Here is a 20,143-nt window from a genome sequence, read left to right on the forward strand (position 1 = left end):
ATGATGTGTTAATTTCACAGCTTCAAGGGTGCTTTCCTTTATAAGATAGTAGGGACATGAAACTACAATTCTTTCATTCATAGATTATGTCATTTACAATAGAGCCATTTTAGGTAATTGCATTTTATGTGTTGAACATTTCAGCACCATAGCCAGAGAGGACAGCTCCCCTCACTTGTACAGTACAGGCTGTGCCTCATCAGAATCTCATTCAAAAGATTACCTTCATCATCAGACTTCCATTCAAGTTGGTTTAATTTTGACATTCTTTAGATACAATGACAATAACTAAAGATATTGAGAATCCCTTAACTTAACTTTAAATGTTTAATTAATTTCACAGATGGAATGGTAATATACAATCATCATTCAATTCAATCCAATCTTTATTTCAGACTCAAAAAAGGGTCCATAGCACAGAAAAAATAAAATAGGTAAGATGTATGTATCTTTCATCTTTCATGCATTTATAATATTAGAAGGGAATCATGTGTAATACATGTGGATAGATAGATAGATAGATAGATAGATAGATACTTTATTGATCCCCAAGGGGAAATTCAAAAATATAATAATGTATAATAGTTTATCAAGACCAATCAATCAATCAATCAATCAATCAATCAATCAATCAATCAATTAATAAATCAATCAATCTACCAATCAATTGACCAATCAATTCAACAGTGACATGAAATTACAATTTTATAGTTTCTAGATTTACTATGACTCACATCCGGTAATGGCATTTGCCATGTTGGCAGTTCAGCACCACATCCGGTAAGGACAGCTCACCCAACATCATTATTTAGTCATCATTCTGCATACTAAACTCTATATAGGCCGCTAACCATCAGGAAGTACATTTTGATGAATCTTTGCATAGCTACTACAATGTACTACATGGTTCAGTGATGTGGGAAGGCTTATTAGTTCAGGATAAATGTAGCATGGCTGGGCTACATTTAAAAATCCCTCCAGACATGACTTTTATCTCCATTCACACTTTTCATATCTTTTCAGGGTAATGTATTTACATTATTAGACTTGATTAATGCTTGTCATCCTCAGATCATGTAAGCAGAATATCCCAATATCCCAAGCAGTATTTGTGAGAGGAAGCAATATATTTGTAATCCCAAGCAATATGTGTGTGATCTCTTGCACTGAAACACAGTTAATCCAGGAGCAACAAGTCCACCTCCATATCAGGACTGCTGATGGTAAGGTGATCCCACAGGTGATGCATGACAGTCCAGGTACTGTACAGCAGAAATGGGAGAGTCCCAGACACGACATCCGGTCAGCTCCAGAGGTTCTGGTGTTCCAGTTCGGTTCAGTGGCAGAGGGTCAGGGTCATCATCCCATGTTGCTTTTTTCTACCATTAGCCCAAGTAGTGACCAGTATTCTACCATTGGCCCGAGTAGTGAAAACAATTGTTTGAAAACAATCAATGGTATTATCTTAATATTCTGGCAAGTTTAAAATATGATGGTCGAAAGTAGGCCAGAGGTGGCAATCCAAAATCTGGCTCACTATGGGTTTGTGTTCACAATTTGGTCCCCCTCACTTTCAAAATATCTCCTGCGCCCCTGGTTTAAAAGGTAAGGTGTTGGTGGTGAGAGACTAGCGTGAGAACCTGGTGTCATGTCTGTGTGACTCCTCTCCACTTCCCACTTCTCAGCACCTGCTCTGGTCTCCAGCTGCAGCAGCAGGGCTCTCACTGGGGCTACTGACTGAAGCACGTTTTTGTACGGCTCTGTATCACCGTGTGAACTCAGCAACACCACTTCTAGGATCATGGCGACTCATACAGTAATAATGTCCTGCATCTTCACTCTGGACTCCACTGATGGTCAGACTGAAGTCATTCCCAGATCCACTGCCACTAAACCGAGATGGAATACCAGACTGGAGGCTGCTCACTTTATAGATGAGGAGTTTGGGTTTCTCTCCAGACTGCTGTTGGTACCAGGAGATGCATTTTGGAGAACAGTCCCAATGAATGCTTCCACTGCGTTTACAGCTGATTTTAACTGTGCCTCCTGGACTGCTGGTCACTGCTGGAGGTTGCGTAAGAGTGACCTGTCCCATGGAATCTAACAAAAAAGGCAAAAACAGCATATGGTTCAGGAAGGTACATACTTATCAAATTAACATGTAAACATTGAATAATATAATGTTATCAGAGCTGGTCGTCCCTGAAACTGTCAACACTGAAAGTTCTGAATTCACCTTGAATGCAGACGACGAGAGACCACAGGAAGAGTGCAGTGAAGGCCATCGCTGGTCTGTGCTGACGGATCAGTTGTAAGCGTTCAGCTGCCCCAACATCAAGCATCTGGACCAAATATGCTCTGCACATGCAAACACGTCCCTATGCAAATGACTCTCTAGAAGCCACACTCCACTGAACACTGTTGTTGCTGCTGACACCACAATTTCTTCAAGACATGAGGTCAGGTTTGTCACTGGCACACAAAGTCACGATTATTAAATAATTAATTATAATTATTTTTTTATCAATTTAGTTGTTTTTTCCACTAACCATGTGACCGCCTCGGAACTAATCGCACAACGGGATAGCTCAGACCATTCGATTCTCTAGTAGTTGACCAAACTCTCTCTGTATACGGCTCTGACATCCAGTTGTGCACACTGCCACCTACTGGCTATACTGGTGCAGTTCTACTAACACTGATACCTAGAGAGATTCTGGTTCATTTCGACTTACCCAGCTATGTAGAGATGGCCCTTTATTTGGAATGGGATAGCTTAGCTATGTAGAGACGCCTTTATTTGGAATGGGATAGCTATGTAGAGATGCCATTATCTGGAATGGGATAGCTATGTAGAGAGACCCTATTCAATGCACTGACCAATATGTCCTTCATCAGATCAATTAACATTCACCTTTTAAACGCACACTTTAGACATTCACCTTTTAGACGCAAGCTGTACAATAAAACAATGTGTAGACGTAATATATCCTTACGAGGTGCTAGCTTTACAATAAAATACTTTATAGACATAATGTATCGTTATGATGTGCATACTTTACAATAACACACTGTACAGACGTAACGTATCATTTCAGTTTAATATTTTCATAAGGTTCAAGCTGTAAAATACAATACTTTGCAAACGTAGTCATAATCAACTTAGTTGAATATTTTCAGAATCTCATGGACTTAAAGGGCATTGACTGTGATGTACTAAAACAGAGTCCTTCTGAAATGGACATCACCAGCGCTGATTAGTCAGCAAGCCGGACCTGTGAAACTCATTCACTCAGCTGTGAAGAATGTACTCTTAGACACTCATCCACTTACATTTTATATGTGTACATGGTCCAGTGATCTGGCAACATCTCTACATGAGGGCATTTAGCATTTAGTGATCTCAGGTTCAACGTCTGGATAAACCATTCAGGCAAATGTGTAACAAAAATAAAGTAATTATAAATAAACGATGAACATAAATTAGTAGATGTTTGTGATGATGAACGCTCAATAAAGCTGTTTATTAAAACCATGGTATGTCAGTGGCAGCACAATTCATAGCAGTGCAGCCATTCAAGTTGAACACATGGGTTCTAATCCTGTTTGAATGGACAAATGCATCGGCTGAGCCAGGCCTGAATCAAAGCTTAAAGCAACACCAAATAACTTTTCCTTTGTTGCACGCACGCTATTTGTTTATCCAGCTCCGGCTTTGCAAATAACGATGTCCACAGACAAGGTAGAATATGTTGCATGATTTTATGAAAGTATGATGTATTGCGACATTATGCAAGTCAAATTTGTAGCTTCTTATGTCTCATTCCATCGAACTACAGATCCGCTACCCGATCTGGCAAACTTGCATAGTGCAGTTATAGCCGATAGAGGGCCACAAAGCGAATGCAGAATTGCCATTCACCCTGTTACGAGTTGATGAACCACTGAAACAATTTTGGTTCGACTCGACTCGACTCTGACCACCAGTGGATCCAGAACATGACCCCGGCCTGAGACAGGATAGTGTCCTGGCCTCTCGTCATGACCTAACGTCAGGTGTCTAGTCAGGTCTCTAGTCAGGACAATCACCAGGTGTCTAGTCAGGTTAATCACCAGGTGTCTAGTCAAGTCTCTAATCAGGTCTCTAATCAGGTCTCTAGTCAGGTCTCTAGTCAGGTCAATCGCCAGGTCTCTAGTCAGGTGTTTAGTCAGGTGTCTAGTCATGTCAGCTCAGGTCTCTAGTTAGATATTTCATCATATCCTTACATTAGGTCTCTAGTCAGGTCATTACGTCAGGTCTTTACAAGCTCATCTCATGTCATCTTAACTTCCCTCTTCCTCAGCACCTGCAGTGTGTCCCAGCTGCAGCACGGCTCTCACTGTTTTGTTTGACTGAAGGAGGTTTTTGTACGACTCTGTATCACTGTGTGAACTCCCGAGGACCGCTACTACCACTGATTCTATAATAACTCATGCAGTAATAATCTCCTGCATCTTCACTCTGGACTCCACTGATGGTCAGACTGTAGTCATTCCCAGATCCACTGCCACTAAACCGAGATGGAATACCAGACTGGAGGCTGCTCACTCTATAGATGAGGAGTTTGGGTTTCTCTCCAGACTGCTGTTGGTACCAGGAGATGCATGATGGTGTGCCACAGGAGTCATAAAAGCTTCCACTGAGTTTACAGCTGATTGTGACTCTGCCTCCTGGACTGGTCGATATGGCTGGAGTTTGAGTAACGGTCACCTGTGCCCTGCAGTCTGTGGAAAGAAAGAAGCAATGTCAACATATTGTTTGTGTAAACAAACTGTAGTTTAGTAAATAACACAGTAGAGTGTTTGCATGGCGCATAATAATTGTACTGCATCACAACAACATGTGTACAGTGTGTAGATGTGTCAGCACTCCAACTCCCAAACTCACCTTGGATGTAGAGGAGCAGAGAGTAGATGAAGAGGGTGATGAAAGCCATTGTTGTGGATGATGAGGACAGTAGTCAGTCATGAAGCCCTTAGCCGCTCTAAAAACATGAAGATACGGGGAGAGCATGCAAACTAGCATCTCTATGGAAATCACCTTCCTGACGTCACACTGAGCTGCACACAGCTATCACACACACAAGACGCTAAATGTGTTTGCACACCGCCCCAATAAACACCAACAAACATCAATAAACTCCAACAAACACCAACAAACTCCAATAATCTCCAACAAACTCCAACAAACTCTAATAATCTCCAACAAACTCCAACAAACACCAACAATCTCCAACAGTTGTGTCAGTGTTCAGCACCATCAGTCAGTGTGTTCGTGTTTGTAGATGGAGTTGGTTTAGTTGAAAAGTTTGTCCTTTCAGCTACTGTCTGGCAGTTTGGAGCTGGAAAATGTTTTTCTAAACATCCTAAAGAGGGTTTAAAGATAACAATTGCAATCAACAGCCATCCTCAGATATGCTGTAGAACTTCCAATAATTGGGCAATGTTATTAGGAGAAATAATGTCTATGGCTAGATGTAAATGAGGATTTCTGAGCCAATAGGTATGCTTCAAATTGGTGGTGGTGGTAATTAAACATGAATGGGGCCACATTTTAGCCTAGAAATCTAGACGCACCCTAGCGGCAGCAAATTACATTTGCTGCCAGGGCTAGTCTAGCAACTCTCTGTTGGCTTGTGAGCTCGAAAAATTAAACTTCTATCAGGCCAATCAAATCGTGTAATGTGTTTGTGTGTGTGTAGTATGTGTAATGTGTTTGTGTGTGTGTAGTATGTGTAATGTGTTTGTTAGGCGGGCTTAACATAATGATTGATGGCCGAGTTGCAACGGTTTGGCTTAAATTCCCTGCTACTTGAAAACAAATAAGATAATGTTGCTGTTGGCGAACGGTGTGACATGAGTTAAGCTTTTATTAAGTTGGCAAAAGTTTGAACTAGCCAACTAGCTCCGCTGGTGGGAAATGCATGGGACTCATAGCGCTGTCCTATTGCGTGCAGAGAGAATTTGAAAGACAACCGATTATCCCGCCCCTCGGACTGAGCACTGCGAACGGTGAGTGCCCAGACCCTACATTTTAATGTGGGTCTGGCTCGTCAGGCTAGCCACATTTATGAATGGGAAATGTTGATTTTGTTGACAAACAATTGAAAATGTTTTACAGGGGCCATTTAAGAATCCAACCAGAACAAAGACACTCTTAAATTACATATCAAATAGAAATGTGTATGGAGAAGCTATTTACATCTGGAGATTTTTGAACCATCAGGGGTATTTCTTATCAGGGTAACAGGAAACCAGGGCACAAATGGCCCATCCATGTGTGTATCCATATCAATGAAATATGTAGAATGGCTTCTCACTTTAAACGCATTTCCACCATGGTGCCCTTGAGCAATGCACTTAACCGCACATTGCTCCTGGGACAATGTAACATGTAAGTCATTTTGGATAAAAGTGTAAATATATAAATCAATGAACATATACTGTATGTCTTATGTTATTCTATAAAAACGAAGAATTATGCTCTTAACAAAAAAAGTGCAGTATTGTAAGAAATAGTCTTGTTCATATTTCCAGCCATCTGAAAATGCTCTTTTGAACAGCAGTTCTGTTTTATCTGATTAGAGCGCCAGGTATAACTGTAATTACTCGTAGACGACTATTTCTGCAGATGACTAAACTGAACACAAATGTTTCGGTCTCAGTTCAACTGTGTGGCGTATTTGATATTAATGTAATAGAGCCAATGCTGATATTACTCATTCTAGACACACTGCTTTTACTTTCTGCATTTAAATAAGGGGGAACATTATCCAATACTGACACTTGTTCTGTGTGCTGATAACTTGAGAAGTCATCATTTAGAGATAACGAAAGCAAGTGGTGTCTGTTTCTGGCCTTTCTGCAAAGTGCCCCGTCCCATTTGTAATCTCCTGATCAATGGTGTGTTCCAGCAAACAGGCAGCCCACGCTGACCGTGCTGCCTCCCTCTAGTGAGGAGCTGAGCAGGAAGAGCTCGGCCACACTGGTGTGCCTGGCTGACCAGGGCTTCCCCTCTGACTGGAGCCTGAGCTGGAAGGTGGATGGGACCAGTAAGAGTGGAGTGGCCAGTCGTGGGCTCATGAAGGACGCTCTGTACAGCTGGAGCAGCACCCTGACGCTCAGTGATGCCGAGTGGAACGGGGCCTCTTCAGTGGTCTGTGAGGCCACCCAGGGATCTCAGACAGCGGTCACTAAAGCCCTGAGCAGAGCGGACTGCTCTCAGTAGGGTCCAGTCTTCTGCTCCGATAAGGCGGCTGCTCTCTTAGCTTAAGTCCTAACGTGGAGCGCCACTATAGGCAGCTTCATCACATGCCGTGCTGCAGTTGTTTTTGTTACTTTCTTTTTTTATTCTGATTGTATGTATGGTCTTCCACTCAAGCTGAAATGCTGTCACTGATAAAAAATGCTTTTGCCTGATCAGATTTTTGTCAGTTGAAGATGTATTTTTGAAAGGCTCTAAAATAAAAGGTCAACATCAGTGTGTTTTTGTGTCTTTTTATGAGTTGTAATGTTTCAAGTGATGCTGAAAATTGCAGTAAGTAATTCTGTTGCTAAAACACAATCTTGAATCTAAAAACAGTGATGTTTATAATTTCTAAATTGTAAATCTTATTATCAATAATAGTAAAAAAAAAAAAAAAAAATTCCCCTTGTTTCTCTTGAGACACTGGTAGTGGAGTTGGTCTATTTGGGGATCTGAAAAAGCACCCAACCCTGACTATGCAAATAGTATCAACAGAGCACAAACTCCCTGTTTCACAACCTACAAAAGTCTAAAGCACCACATGGCATGATGTGTTAATTTCACAGCTTCAAGGGTGTTTTCCTTTATAAGATAGTAGGGACATGAAACTACAATTCTTTCATTCATAGATTTTGTAATTTACAATAGAGACATTGTAGGTAATTGCATTTTATGTGTTGACCATTTCAGCACCACAGCCAGACAGGACAGCTCCCCTCACTTGTACGAGTCATACTGCACACCCTGTAGGCCATCAGGAAGTGCATTACGATGCATATTTGCACTGTCAGTACATGGTTTAGTGATCTGGCGAAGTCTCTTGGTAAGATGTACAGTACAGGCTGTGCCTCATCAGAATCTCATTCAAAAGATTACCTTCATCATCAGACTTCCATTCAAGTTGGTTTAATTGTGACATTCTTTAGATACAATGACAATTACTAAAGATATTGAGAATCCCTTAAACCATCACTTTAAATGTTTAATTAATTTCACAGATGGAATGGTAATATACAATCACCATTCAATTCAATCCAATCTTTATTTCAGACTCAGAAAAGGGTCCATAGCATAGAAAAAATAAAATAGGTAAGATGTATGTATCTTTCATGTATTTATATTTCATCTTTCATGCATTTATAATATTAGAAGGGAATCATGTGTAATACATGTGGATAGATAGATAGATAGATAGATAGATAGATAGATAGATAGATACTTTATTGATCCCCAAGGGGAAATTCAAAAATATAATAATGTATAATAGTTTGTCAAGACCAATCAATCAATCAACCAATCAATCAACCAATCAATCAATCAATCAATCAATCAATCAATCAATCAATCAATCTACCAATCAATTGACCAATCAATTCAACAGTGACATGAAATTACAATTCTAGTTTCTAGATTTACTATGACTCATATCCGGTAATGGCATTTGCCATGTTGGCAGTTCAGCACCACATCCGGTAAGGACAGCTCACCCAACCTCATTATTTAGTCATCATTCTGCATACTAAACACTATATAGGCCGCTAACCATCAGGAAGGACATTTTGATGAATCTTTGCATAGCTACTACAATGTATTACATTGTCCAGTGATGTGGGAAGGCTTATTAGTGAAGGCTAAATGTAGCACGACTGGGCTACATTTAAAAATCCCCCCAGACATTACTTTTATCTCCATTCACACTTGTCATATCTTTTCAGGGTAAGGTATTTACATTATTAGACTTGACTAAAATGTTTGTCATCCACAGATCATATAAACAGAATATCCCAATATCCCAAGCAGTATTTGTGACCTCAGGAAGCAATATATTTGTAATCCCAAGCAATATGTGTGTGATCTCTTGCACTGAAACACTGTTAATCCAGGAGTAACAACTCCACCTCCATATCAGGACTGCTAATGGGAAGGTGAACCCACAGGTGAACCCACAGGAGATCCCACAGGTGAACCCACAGGTGATCCCACAGGTGAACCCACAGGTGATCCATGACTGTCCAGGTACTGTACAGCAGAAATGGGAGAGTCCCATACATCCGGTCAGCTCCAGAGGTTCTGGTATTCCATTTCGGTTCAGTGGCAGAGGGTCAGGGTCATCTTCCCCCTGACCATTAGAGTGCTGCAGAATGAAGGCACAGTGTGGGCCATCTCAACTGGGTGTTCACACACAGCATTGAGGTCACTAGGCAGTCTGAATGAATTACAGCTTCTGTTGCTTAGGTCTCCATGTTAATATATTTTTTTTGTTTACAAAATTAGTAGAAACAGTCCTTTACTACAACTCCTTTACAAACCAACCCAGACACTAAATCAAGTTTACAGACACCAAGTCAAACACAGCAGCAAATCTTTAGAGGCAGCAAGAGCCAACAGCAGTGGCCATCAGCTTTTCTCCTGATAAATGATCTTGTTATATTGAGAAACATAACAAAACAAATGAACACATTACTAAAAGATTATTAGCTTTGTTTTTTAGAGGTCATAAAATAATACATTTTTGTTCTTAAGATAACAGCATTTGGAAATAATTTCAAGGCAGTTCTAGGCCTACATAGTTTTAAGCGTGGAGTATGAAATAATTTCACCCTCAAGTCAAAGATTCACAGTAGTGCTTCCAGCATGGTTAAAAGGTAAGATGTTGGTATGTGAAAGACTAGTGTGAGAACCTTGTGTCATGTCTGTGTGTGTCCTCTTCCAGCATGGTTAAAAAGGTAAGGTGTTGGTGGTGAGAGACTAGCGTGAGAACCTGGTGTCATGTCTATGTCCCCTACCAGCATGGTTAAAAAGGTATGATGGGTGTGATTAACTAGTGTGAGAACCTGGTGTCATGTCCGTGTGCTTCCAGCATGGTTAAAAAGGTAAGGTGTTGGTGGTGAGACACTAGCGTGGGAACCTGGTGTCATGTCTGTGTGCTTCCAGCATGGTTAAAAAGTTAAGGTGTTGGTGGTGAGAGACTAGCGTGGGAACCTGGTGTCATGTCTGTGTGACTCCTCTCCACTTCCCTCTTCTCAGCACCTGCTCTGGTCTCCAGCTGCAGCAGCAGGGCTCTCACTGGGGCTACTGACTGAAGCAGGTTTTTGTACGACTCTGTATCACTGTGTGAACTCATAGACACCACTTCTCAGCTCATGGAAACTCATGCAGTAATAATCTCCTGCATCTTCACTCTGGACTCCACTGATGGTCAGACTGTAGTCATTCCCAGATCCACTGCCACTAAACCGAGATGGAATACCAGACTGGAGGCTGCTCACTTTATAGATGAGGAGTTTGGGTTTCTCCCCAGACTTCTGTTGGTACCAGGAGATGCATTTTGGAGAACAGTCCCAATGAGTGCTTCCAGTCCGTTTACAGCTGATTTTAACTAAGCCTCCTGGACTGCTGGTCACTGCTGGAGGTTGCGTAAGAGTGACCTGTCCCATAGAATCTAACAAAAGAGGCAAAAACAGCATATGGTTCAGGAAGGTACCTACTTATCAAATTAACATGTACACATTGAATAATATAATGTTTTCCGAGCTGGTGATCACTAAATCTGTCAACACTGAAAGTTCTGAATTCACCTTGAATGCAGACGACGAGAGACCACAGGAAGAGTGCAGTGAAGGCCATCGCTGGTCTGTGCTGATGGATCAGTTGTAAGCGTTCAGCTGCCCCAACATCAAGCATCTGGACCAAATATGCTCTGCACATGCAAACACGTCCCTATGCAAATGACTCTCTAGCAGCCACACTCCACTGAACACTGTTGTTGCTGCTGACACCACAATCTCTTCAAGACATGAGGTCAGGATTGCCACTGGCACACAAAGGCATTTCTCCGCTCTCTGCTATATGTGTAAGTACTGATGTAATGCAGAGAAATATCCATCTCCTTTCTGTGTAGCCTACTAATCACCCCCCATGTTATCTGTGCACTATTCAACCCCCATATTATCTGTGTCGTGACTTCCACCTCAGTACCAGCAGGGGGCAGTAGCTGCAGCACAAGGCTACACTCACTGGGCCATCTGACTGATGGAGGCTTTTATTGGTATATTGTGTATATGTATATGTATATTAGTAAACAGTGTTTCTAAGTATGTCTTAATGTTTCACATGCCTTTATGTACTTGTTTACATGTCAGGACCCTTTGAATCATCATCAAATGTATGCAGCATCTGAAACTCTTTAGATTTCTCTCTCCAGCAGGGTGTGAGAACCAGACACACACTCACTTCTGCTATCACAGGGCATCAGCAACACTAGTGCAAAATCCAGATTACCCCCCATCTACCAGATTACCACCCATCTGAACCTACCATATTACCACCAATTGAAACCTACCAGATTTCCACCCATCTATACCTACTGTACCAGATTACTACCCATCAAAACCTACCAGATTACCACCCATCTAAACCTACCAGATTACCACCCATCTAAACCCAACGGAGAAGTTTAGTGGAAGATTGCACACATGGAAATATTTCTCATGGAAGAATTTATGATCCCTCACTTACTTCATTTGACTTGGAAAGGGTTGGAGAATACAGTAGAATAGGACTTCTAAACATGTAGGAGCAATATATTTTCCAGTATTGTGGGAGAAACGTTTTGCTTTATTTCCATTGAATGTTCAATGTAATCTGAAAGATAGTTCAGTCATATTATATTACTAGATCCATTTTATTGTACTGGCTGTTCATATTTACCAAAGTAGTACAATTACAGTTGCACTGCAACACAACAACCAATTCAAAATAGGCTTCAAGTCAAATGACAGTATAGCACACCTGCCACTGATGGCTACACACACAGGTCAAAACCAGGGCACAAATGGCCGATCCAACAATGGCTTCTCACTTTAAACACATACTGTACATGTAGGGGAACAGAAGCACATGAAATGCAAAAGCTTTCCTCTCTTTAGTCCCTGTTTGGATTCTTCCACGGTTTCAGAAGTACATCAATTGTATACAGGCAATCAATAAGCAATATCTATATAATCAAATTATGTTTAAGTAAATATTGCCTGAAGAGGATCAGGATTAGTATCTGGATTAGGTTCTGACTTCTGATCCCATCTTAGGGCTTCACCATGATGAGGACGCTCTGCTATGTGTGGACATACTGATTGGTGTGGTCCCATCTTAGGGCTTCACCATGATGAGGGCTCTGTGTGGACGTACTGTACCAACAGAATGCAGAGAAACATCCCTCTTTCTTCCCCTCCTTTAGTTAGTGTGTTCACACCTGAATCTGCTCCATGCGCACTCCCACCTCACCACCAGCAGGGGGCTCCATCTGCAGCAGTTGACTACACTCACTGTGCCACCTGACTGACTGAGAGAGGTTGAGGTTTTTGTACAAGTCCGTATCACTGTGTAGACACCCAAGTACTGCTATCAACTTTATGAGAACTCATGCAGTAATAATCTCCTGCATCTTCACTCTGAACTCCACTGATGGTCAGACTGTAGTCATTCCCAGATCCACCACCACTAAACCGAGATGGAATACCAGACTGGAGGCTGTTCACTTTATAGATGAGGAGTTTGGGTTTCTCTCCAGACTGCTGTTGGTACCAGGAGATGCATGGTGTGCCAGTACAGTCCCGATTAAAACTTCCACTGCGTTTACAGCTGATTGTGACTGTGCCCCCTGGACTGGTCGATATGGCTGGAGTTTGAGTAACGGTCACCTGTGCCCTGCAGTCTGTGGAAAGAAAGAAGCAATGTCAGCATATTGTTTGTGTAAACAAACTGTAGTTTAGTAAATAACACAGTAGAGTGTTTACATGGCGCATGATAATGTTGCTGCATCACAACAACATGTGTACAGTGTGTAGATGTGTCAGCACTCCAACTCCCAAACTCACCTTGGATGTAGAGGAGCAGAGAGTAGATGAAGAGGGTGATGAACGCCATTGTTGTGGATGATAAGGACAGTAGTCAGTCATGAAGCCCTTAGCCGCTCTAAAAACATGAAGATATGGGGAGAGCATGCAAACTAGCATCTCTATGGAAATCACCTTCCTGACGTCACACTGAGCTGCACACATCTATCACACACACACAAGACGCTAAAGGTGCTTGCACACCGCCCCAATAAACACCAACAAACACCAATAAACACCAACAAACACCAATAAACACCAACAAACACCAACAAACTCCAACAAACACCAATAAACTCCAACCAACTCCAATAAACACCAACAAATTGGTAGTTATTGGGAGAAATAATCTTTCCATTACATGAATCTTTATTCTTTGATTTACATTTCCACTGAATGTTGCATTTGACTCTAATCTACTGAATGGTAATCAGTTTGATATCACTGGTTGGTTGTTCATATGTATCAAAGGTGGGAAATGACTGCAGGCCCATGCTGGGAACTCACACTCTGTATTGTGTGCAGCCACTGACAGTCATTGAAGCATGAAGAGGTTTTTGTACAGCCTCTCTATGAGTTTGTATCACTGTGGTGGACTTTTGGTGGCGGCACCAGACTGGATGTTGGCAGTAAGTAAACTTTTCTAATCACACATCACAATAGTTTGTCATCATGTCTGTAACTTTGTTCATTTTTCCTTTATATTCATATTGATCTTTATATATTTAAGTGAATGTAGGAATCACAATAACTTTATGGAAAACATACATACAGTAACATCATAAACATCACAAGCTGTGCAAAGTGCCTAATCATTTAAAAACAGATTCTACCTCATGCAAGAGGGTCACATACATATGAATTTGGCTTTTTTATGGCACCTGGTGCCTAAAAAGTTGGTTGTTGAGAATGTGAGTAGGAGGGGAGTTTTTGTACGGCTGCTAGTAGGGTTTGTATCACTGTGGTGCACTTTCGGCAGCGGCACCCGACTTGATGTGGGCAGTAAGTAATCGTTTTCTCTCAGAAATAAATATCACATGATGTGAAACTGTGCTTATATTAAAAAAAAGCCTGCCTATATTTTTTGATTTGAGGAAAAAAAAAAAAAAATTCTCTGATATATTTGTTATACAATCCGCTGTTTATGTACAGTTCTTTTTTATCATTATGATTTTGCGAAAATTAATACCTCTTAAGTCTGATTGACATTATTGATTCTAAATGCAGGAAAACTATTGTAAAAATGAACATTTGGATATAACAATATTTAATGTTCTTATGTTATTCCAAGTTGTAAAATGAAGAATTATGCTCTTAGCAAAAAATGTGCAGTATTTTAAAAGAAATAGTCTTGTTCATATTTCCAGCCACCTGAAAATGCTCTTTTGAACAGCAGTTCTGTTTTATCTGAGTAGAGCGCCACTGAGGTATAACTGTAATTACTCGTAGACGACTATTTCTGCAGATGACTAAACTGAACACAAATGTTTCTGTCTCAGTTCAACGGTGTGGTGCAGGAGAGTATTTGATATTAATGTAATAGAGCCAATGCTGATATTACTCATTCTAGACACACTGTTTTTACTTTCTGCATTTAAATAAGGGGGAACATTATCCAATACTGACACTTACTCTGTGTGCTGATAACTTGAGAAGTCATCATTTAGAGATAACGAAAGCAATTGGTGTCTGTTTATGGCCTTTCTGCAAAGTGCCCCGTCCCATTTGTAATCTCCTGATCAATGGTGTGTTCCAGCAAACAGGCAGCCCACGCTGACCGTGCTGCCTCCCTCTAGTGAGGAGCTGAGCAGGAAGAGCTCGGCCACACTGGTGTGCCTGGCTGACCAGGGCTTCCCCTCCGACTGGAGCCTGAGCTGGAAGGTGGATGGGACCAGTAAGAGTGGAGTGGCCAGTCGTGGGCTCATGAAGGACGCTCTGTACAGCTGGAGCAGCACCCTGACGCTCAGTGATGCCGAGTGGAACGGGGCCTCTTCAGTGGTCTGTGAGGCCACCCAGGGATCTCAGACAGCGGTCACTAAAGCCCTGAGCAGAGCGGACTGCTCTCAGTAGGGTCCAGTCCTCTGCTCCGATGAGGCGGCTGCTCTCTTAGCTTAAGTCCTAACGTTGAGCGCCACTATAGGCAGCTTAATCACATGCTGTGCTGCAGTTTTTTTTTACTTTCTTTTTTTATTCCAATTGTATGTATGTTCTTCCACTCATGTTGAAATGCCTTTGCTTGATCAGAGTTTTTTCAATTGAAGATATTTTCTAAAGGCTCTAAAATAAAAGGTCAACATCATTGTATTTCTGTGTCTCAAGTGTGTTTGTGTTTCTGTGTCTCAAATGTTTCAAGTGATGCTGAAAATAGCAGTCAGTAATTCAGTTGCTAAAACACAATGTTGAGGATTTCTATACTGTACACGTTATTATCAGAAAGAGTTTGACAAACTTTGCCCTTGAGACAGTTGAACATCTGGTAGTGGAGTTGCTCTATTTTGGGATCTGAAAAAGCACCCAACCATGACTATGCAAATAATATCAGCAGAGCACAACCTCCCTGTTTCACAACCTACAAGAGTCTAAACTGCGACATGACATGATGTATTAATGTCACAGTTGCAAGGGTGTTTTCTTTTATTAAATAGTATAGTGACATGAAATTACAATTCTTACATTGATATAGATTTAGCAATTCTGCAACAATTCAGCACCACAGCCAGACAGGACAGCTCCCCACACTTGTACTAGTCATACTACACACCTTGTAGGCCACCATCCATCAGGAAGTACATTATGATGAACATTTGCACTGTCAGTACATGGTCCAGTGATCTGGCAAAGTTTCTTGACGAGATGTACCAGCTGTGCTCCATCAGAAACTCATTCTAGATGACCTTCATCATCAGATCTCCTATCATGCTGGTGTAATTTTGACATTCTTTAGATGCAAGGAGAATTACTAAAGAGTGGTCAAGACATTTTGAGAATCCCTTAAACCAGGGATTCCCAAACTGTGGTACGCGTACCCCCCGTGGTACGAGATGCAAAGGGCTATGGCGGACAGGTGTAAAATGAAAATTATAAATCTTTTTTAATTAATTCATGAATAAATACATAATTTCGAATCAGGTCATAATGATATGGAAACATGAAATTAAAGGATATCATTTATAAACTCTGTATGTGTTCATCAAAAAAAGGGCAGCTTATTAAACATGACGCCTGGAATAGCTAATAGAATGCGTTACTTTTAGAAAACTTTTTAACTGACCAAATGCACGCACCTAAAACTGGGAAACGGACAAATATTGTCAACGCGGGGGGGGCGGGGGGATTATAGAATGCGTTACGTTTTTATGTGTTTATGTGTCGGATGGTGGGGGTACGCGAGCTGAGTCGGAATGTAGGCGGTGGTACGCGGGGGGGAAAGTTTGGGAACCGCTGCCTTAAACCATCACTTTACAGTAAATGTTTGAAGTGAATTACATGTTATACATGTATTTTAGTTTGTCAAGACCAACCAATCAACCCACCAATCAATCAATCCAACAGTGATATGAAATTGCAATTTTAATGTTTCTAGATGTAACACAAAAGATTTTCACTAATGGCATTTGTCATTTTGGCATTTCAGCACCACATCCGGTAAGAACAGCTCCTCTTACGTCATTATCTAGTCATCATTCTGCAGGCTAAACGCATTATAGCCACTAACCATCTTTTGATGATAGTACTGTATAAGTGCAGGCTGTGCTACGTTTACAATTCTCCCCAGACATGACTTTTTATCTCCATCTTTCTCTGGACACTTTTCATATCTTTTCAGGTTAATGTATTTCAATTATTAGACTTGATTAATGCTTGTCATCCTCAGATCATATAAGCAGAATATCCCAATATCCCAAGCAGTATTTGTAAGAGGAAGCAATATATTTGTAATCCCAAGCAATATATGTGTAATCTCTTGCACTGAAACACTGTTAATCCAGGAGTAACAAGTCCACCTCCATATCAGGACTGCTGATGGGAAGGTGAACCCACAGGTGAACCCACAGGTGATCCCACAGGTGAACCCACAGGTGATCCATGACTGTCCAGGTACTGCACAGCAGAAATGGGAGAGTCCCAGACACTACATCCGGTCAGCTCCAGAGGTTCTGGTGTTCCAGTTCGGTTCAGTGGCAGAGGGTCAGGGTCATCTTCCCCCTGACCATTAGAGTGCTGCAGGCTAAAGGCACAGTGTGGGTCATCTTACTGTAACTGGATGTTCACACACAAGATTGAGGTCACTAGGCAGTCTGAATGATCTACAGCTTCTGTTGTTTAGGTCTCCATGTTGATATCGGTTTTTGTTTACAAAATAACAGTCCTTTACAGTCTTTTACTGCAACTCCTTTACAAACCAACCCAGACACTAAGGGGGTAGCCTAGTTCTCCGCAAACATACAGTGTAACTGAACGTGAGCTGGCTGTTACATAGGGATGTTAACACCAAACCAGTTCAAATTGAACTGTTTAGAGAAAACATATTCGCCACGCTCGTTTTCCACTGTTTACCAAATTTGAACTCACTTCTGGTGTCATGTCTGTGTGCTTCCAGCATGGTTAAAAAGGTAAGGTGTTGGTGGTGAGAGACTAGCATGAGAATCTGGTGTCATGTGTGTGTGTGTCCTCTTCCAGCATGGTTAAAAAGGTAAGGTGTTGGTGGTGAGAGACTAGCGTGGGAACCTGGTGTCATGTCCGTGTGACTCCTCTCCACTTCCCTCTTCTCAGCACCTGCTCTGGTCTCCAGCTGCAGCAGCAGGGCTCTCACTGGGGCTACTGACTGAAGCAGGTTTTTGTACGGCTCTGTATCACTGTGTGAACTCATAGACACCACTTCTCAGCTCATGGAAACTCATGCAGTAATAATCTCCTGCATCTTCACTCTGGACTCCACTGATGGTCAGACTGAAGTCATTCCCAGATCCACTGCCACTGAACCGAGATGGAATACCAGACTGGAGGTAGCTGACGGAATAGATGAGAGGTTTGGGATTCTCTCCAGACTTCTGCAGATACCAGGAGATGCATTTTGGAGTACAGTAGTCCTTATAAATGCTTCCACTGCGTTTACAGCTGATTCTAACTGTGCCTCCTGGACTGCTGGTCACTGCTGGAGGTTGCGTAAGAGTGACCTGTCCCATGGAATCTAGCGAAAAAGGCAAAAACAGCATATGGTTCAGGAAGGTACCTACTTATCAAATTAACATAATAATAATAATAAATAATAATAATATAATGTTATCAGAGCTGGTCGTCCCTGAAACTGTCAACACTGAAAGTTCTGAATTCACCTTGAATGCAGACGACGAGAGACCACAGGAAGAGTTCAGTGAAGGCCATCGCTGGTCTGTGCTGACGGATCAGTTGTAAGCGTTCAGCTGCCCCAACATCAAGCATCTGGACCAAATATGCTCTGCACATGCAAACACGTCCCTATGCAAATGACTCTCTAACAGCCACTCTCCACTGAACACTGTTGTTGCTGCTGACACCACAATCTCTTCAAGACATGAGGTCAGGTTTGCCACTGGCACACAAAGGCATTTCTCCGCTCTCTGCTATATGTGTAGGTACTGATGTAATGCAGAGAAATATCCATCTCCTTTCTGTGTAGCCTACTAATCACCCCCCATGTTATCTGTGTACTATTCAACCCCCATATTATCTGTGTCGTGACTTCCACCTCAGTACCAGCAGGGGGCAGTAGCTGCAGCACAAGGCTACACTCACTGGGCCATCTGACTGATGGAGGCTTTTATTGGTATATTGTCTATATGTATATGTATATTAGTAAACAGTGTTTCTAAGTACTTCATGTCTTAATGTTTCACATGCCTTTATGTACTTGTTTACATGTCAGGACCCTTTGAATCATCATCAAATGTATGCAGCATCTGAAACTCTTTAGATTTCTCTCTCCAGCAGGGTGTGAGAACCAGACACACACTCACTTCTGCTATCACAGGGCATCAGCAACACTAGTGCAAAATCCAGATTACCCCCCATCTACCAGATTACCACCCATCTGAACCTACCATATTACCACCAATTGAAACCTACCAGATTTCTGCTCCATGTGCACTCCCACCTGTCCACCAGCAGGGGGCTCCACCTGCAGCAGTAGATCACACTCACTGTGCCACCTGACTGACTGAGAGAGGGTGAGGTTTTTGTACGAGTCTGTATCACTGTGTGAACACCCAAGTACTGCTATCAACTTTATGAGAACTCATGCAGTAATAATCTCCTGCATCTTCACTGTGGACTCCACTGATGGTCAGACTGTAGTCATTCCCAGATCCACTGCCACTAAACCGAGATGGAATACCAGACTGGAGCCTGTTCACGTAGTAGAGGAGTTTGGGTTTCTCTCCAGACTGCTGTTGGTACCAGGAGATGCATGGTGGGCTACAGTCAGCATTAATGCTTCCACTGCGTTTACAGCTGATTGTGACTCTGCCCCCTTGACTGGTCGATATGGCTGGAGTTTGAGTAACGGTCACCTGTGCCCTGCAGTCTGAGGAAAGAAAGAAGCAATGTCAGCATATTGTTTGTGTAAACAAATTGTAGTTTAGTAAATAACACAGTAGAGTGTTTACATGGCGCATAATAATTGTACTGCATCACAACAACATGTGTACAGTGTGTAGATGTGTCAGCACTCCAACTCCCAAACTCACCTTCGATGTAGAGGAGCAGAGAGTAGATGAAGAGGGTGATGAACGCCATTGTTGTGGATGATGAGGACAGTAGTCAGTCATGAAGCCCTTAGCCGCTCTAAAAACATGAAGATACGGGGAGAGCATGCAAACTAGCATCTCTATGGAAATCACCTTCCTGACGCCACACTGAGCTGCACACAGCTATCACACACACACAAGACGCTAAAGGTGCTTGCACACCGCCCCAATAAACACCA

General features: G+C 41.9%; 6 gene segments (V, D, J or C); 2 read left to right on the forward strand and 4 right to left on the reverse strand.

Annotated features, from left to right (window-relative positions):
- Positions 1-4,312: 4,312 nt before the first annotated feature.
- On the reverse strand, positions 4,313-4,994 carry LOC143141883 (immunoglobulin kappa variable 1-8-like). The segment is given in 2 exon segments: positions 4,313-4,764; positions 4,928-4,994. Coding segments are annotated over 2 exon segments (393 nt in total).
- A 1,934-nt stretch (positions 4,995-6,928) lies between these two features.
- Positions 6,929-7,421, forward strand: LOC143141717 (Ig kappa-b4 chain C region-like; the record flags this gene model as incomplete). The annotated part of the segment is given in 1 exon segment: positions 6,929-7,421. A coding segment is annotated over 1 exon segment (339 nt), but the record flags the coding sequence as incomplete, so codon positions are not given.
- A 5,239-nt stretch (positions 7,422-12,660) lies between these two features.
- LOC143141718 (immunoglobulin kappa variable 1-39-like) lies at positions 12,661-13,228 on the reverse strand. The segment is given in 2 exon segments: positions 12,661-12,998; positions 13,162-13,228. Coding segments are annotated over 2 exon segments (387 nt in total).
- Positions 13,229-13,943: 715 nt separating this feature from the next.
- Positions 13,944-15,483, forward strand: LOC143141884 (Ig kappa-b4 chain C region-like). The segment is given in 2 exon segments: positions 13,944-14,181; positions 14,936-15,483. Coding segments are annotated over 2 exon segments (480 nt in total).
- Positions 15,484-16,697: 1,214 nt separating this feature from the next.
- LOC143141885 (Ig kappa chain V region 4135-like) lies at positions 16,698-18,589 on the reverse strand. The segment is given in 2 exon segments: positions 16,698-18,370; positions 18,516-18,589. Coding segments are annotated over 2 exon segments (387 nt in total).
- An 820-nt stretch (positions 18,590-19,409) lies between these two features.
- On the reverse strand, positions 19,410-20,058 carry LOC143141719 (immunoglobulin kappa variable 1-39-like). The segment is given in 2 exon segments: positions 19,410-19,741; positions 19,905-20,058. Coding segments are annotated over 2 exon segments (381 nt in total).
- Positions 20,059-20,143: the final 85 nt, after the last annotated feature.

Source organism: Alosa pseudoharengus, unplaced genomic scaffold (assembly GCF_046254945.1).
Source record: "Alosa pseudoharengus isolate Yale_2024_CS ecotype anadromous, Long Island Sound unplaced genomic scaffold, YU_APseudo_1.1 YU_APseudo_1.1_scf_24, whole genome shotgun sequence".
In the NCBI taxonomy this organism is placed as follows: domain Eukaryota; kingdom Metazoa; phylum Chordata; class Actinopteri; order Clupeiformes; family Clupeidae; genus Alosa; species Alosa pseudoharengus.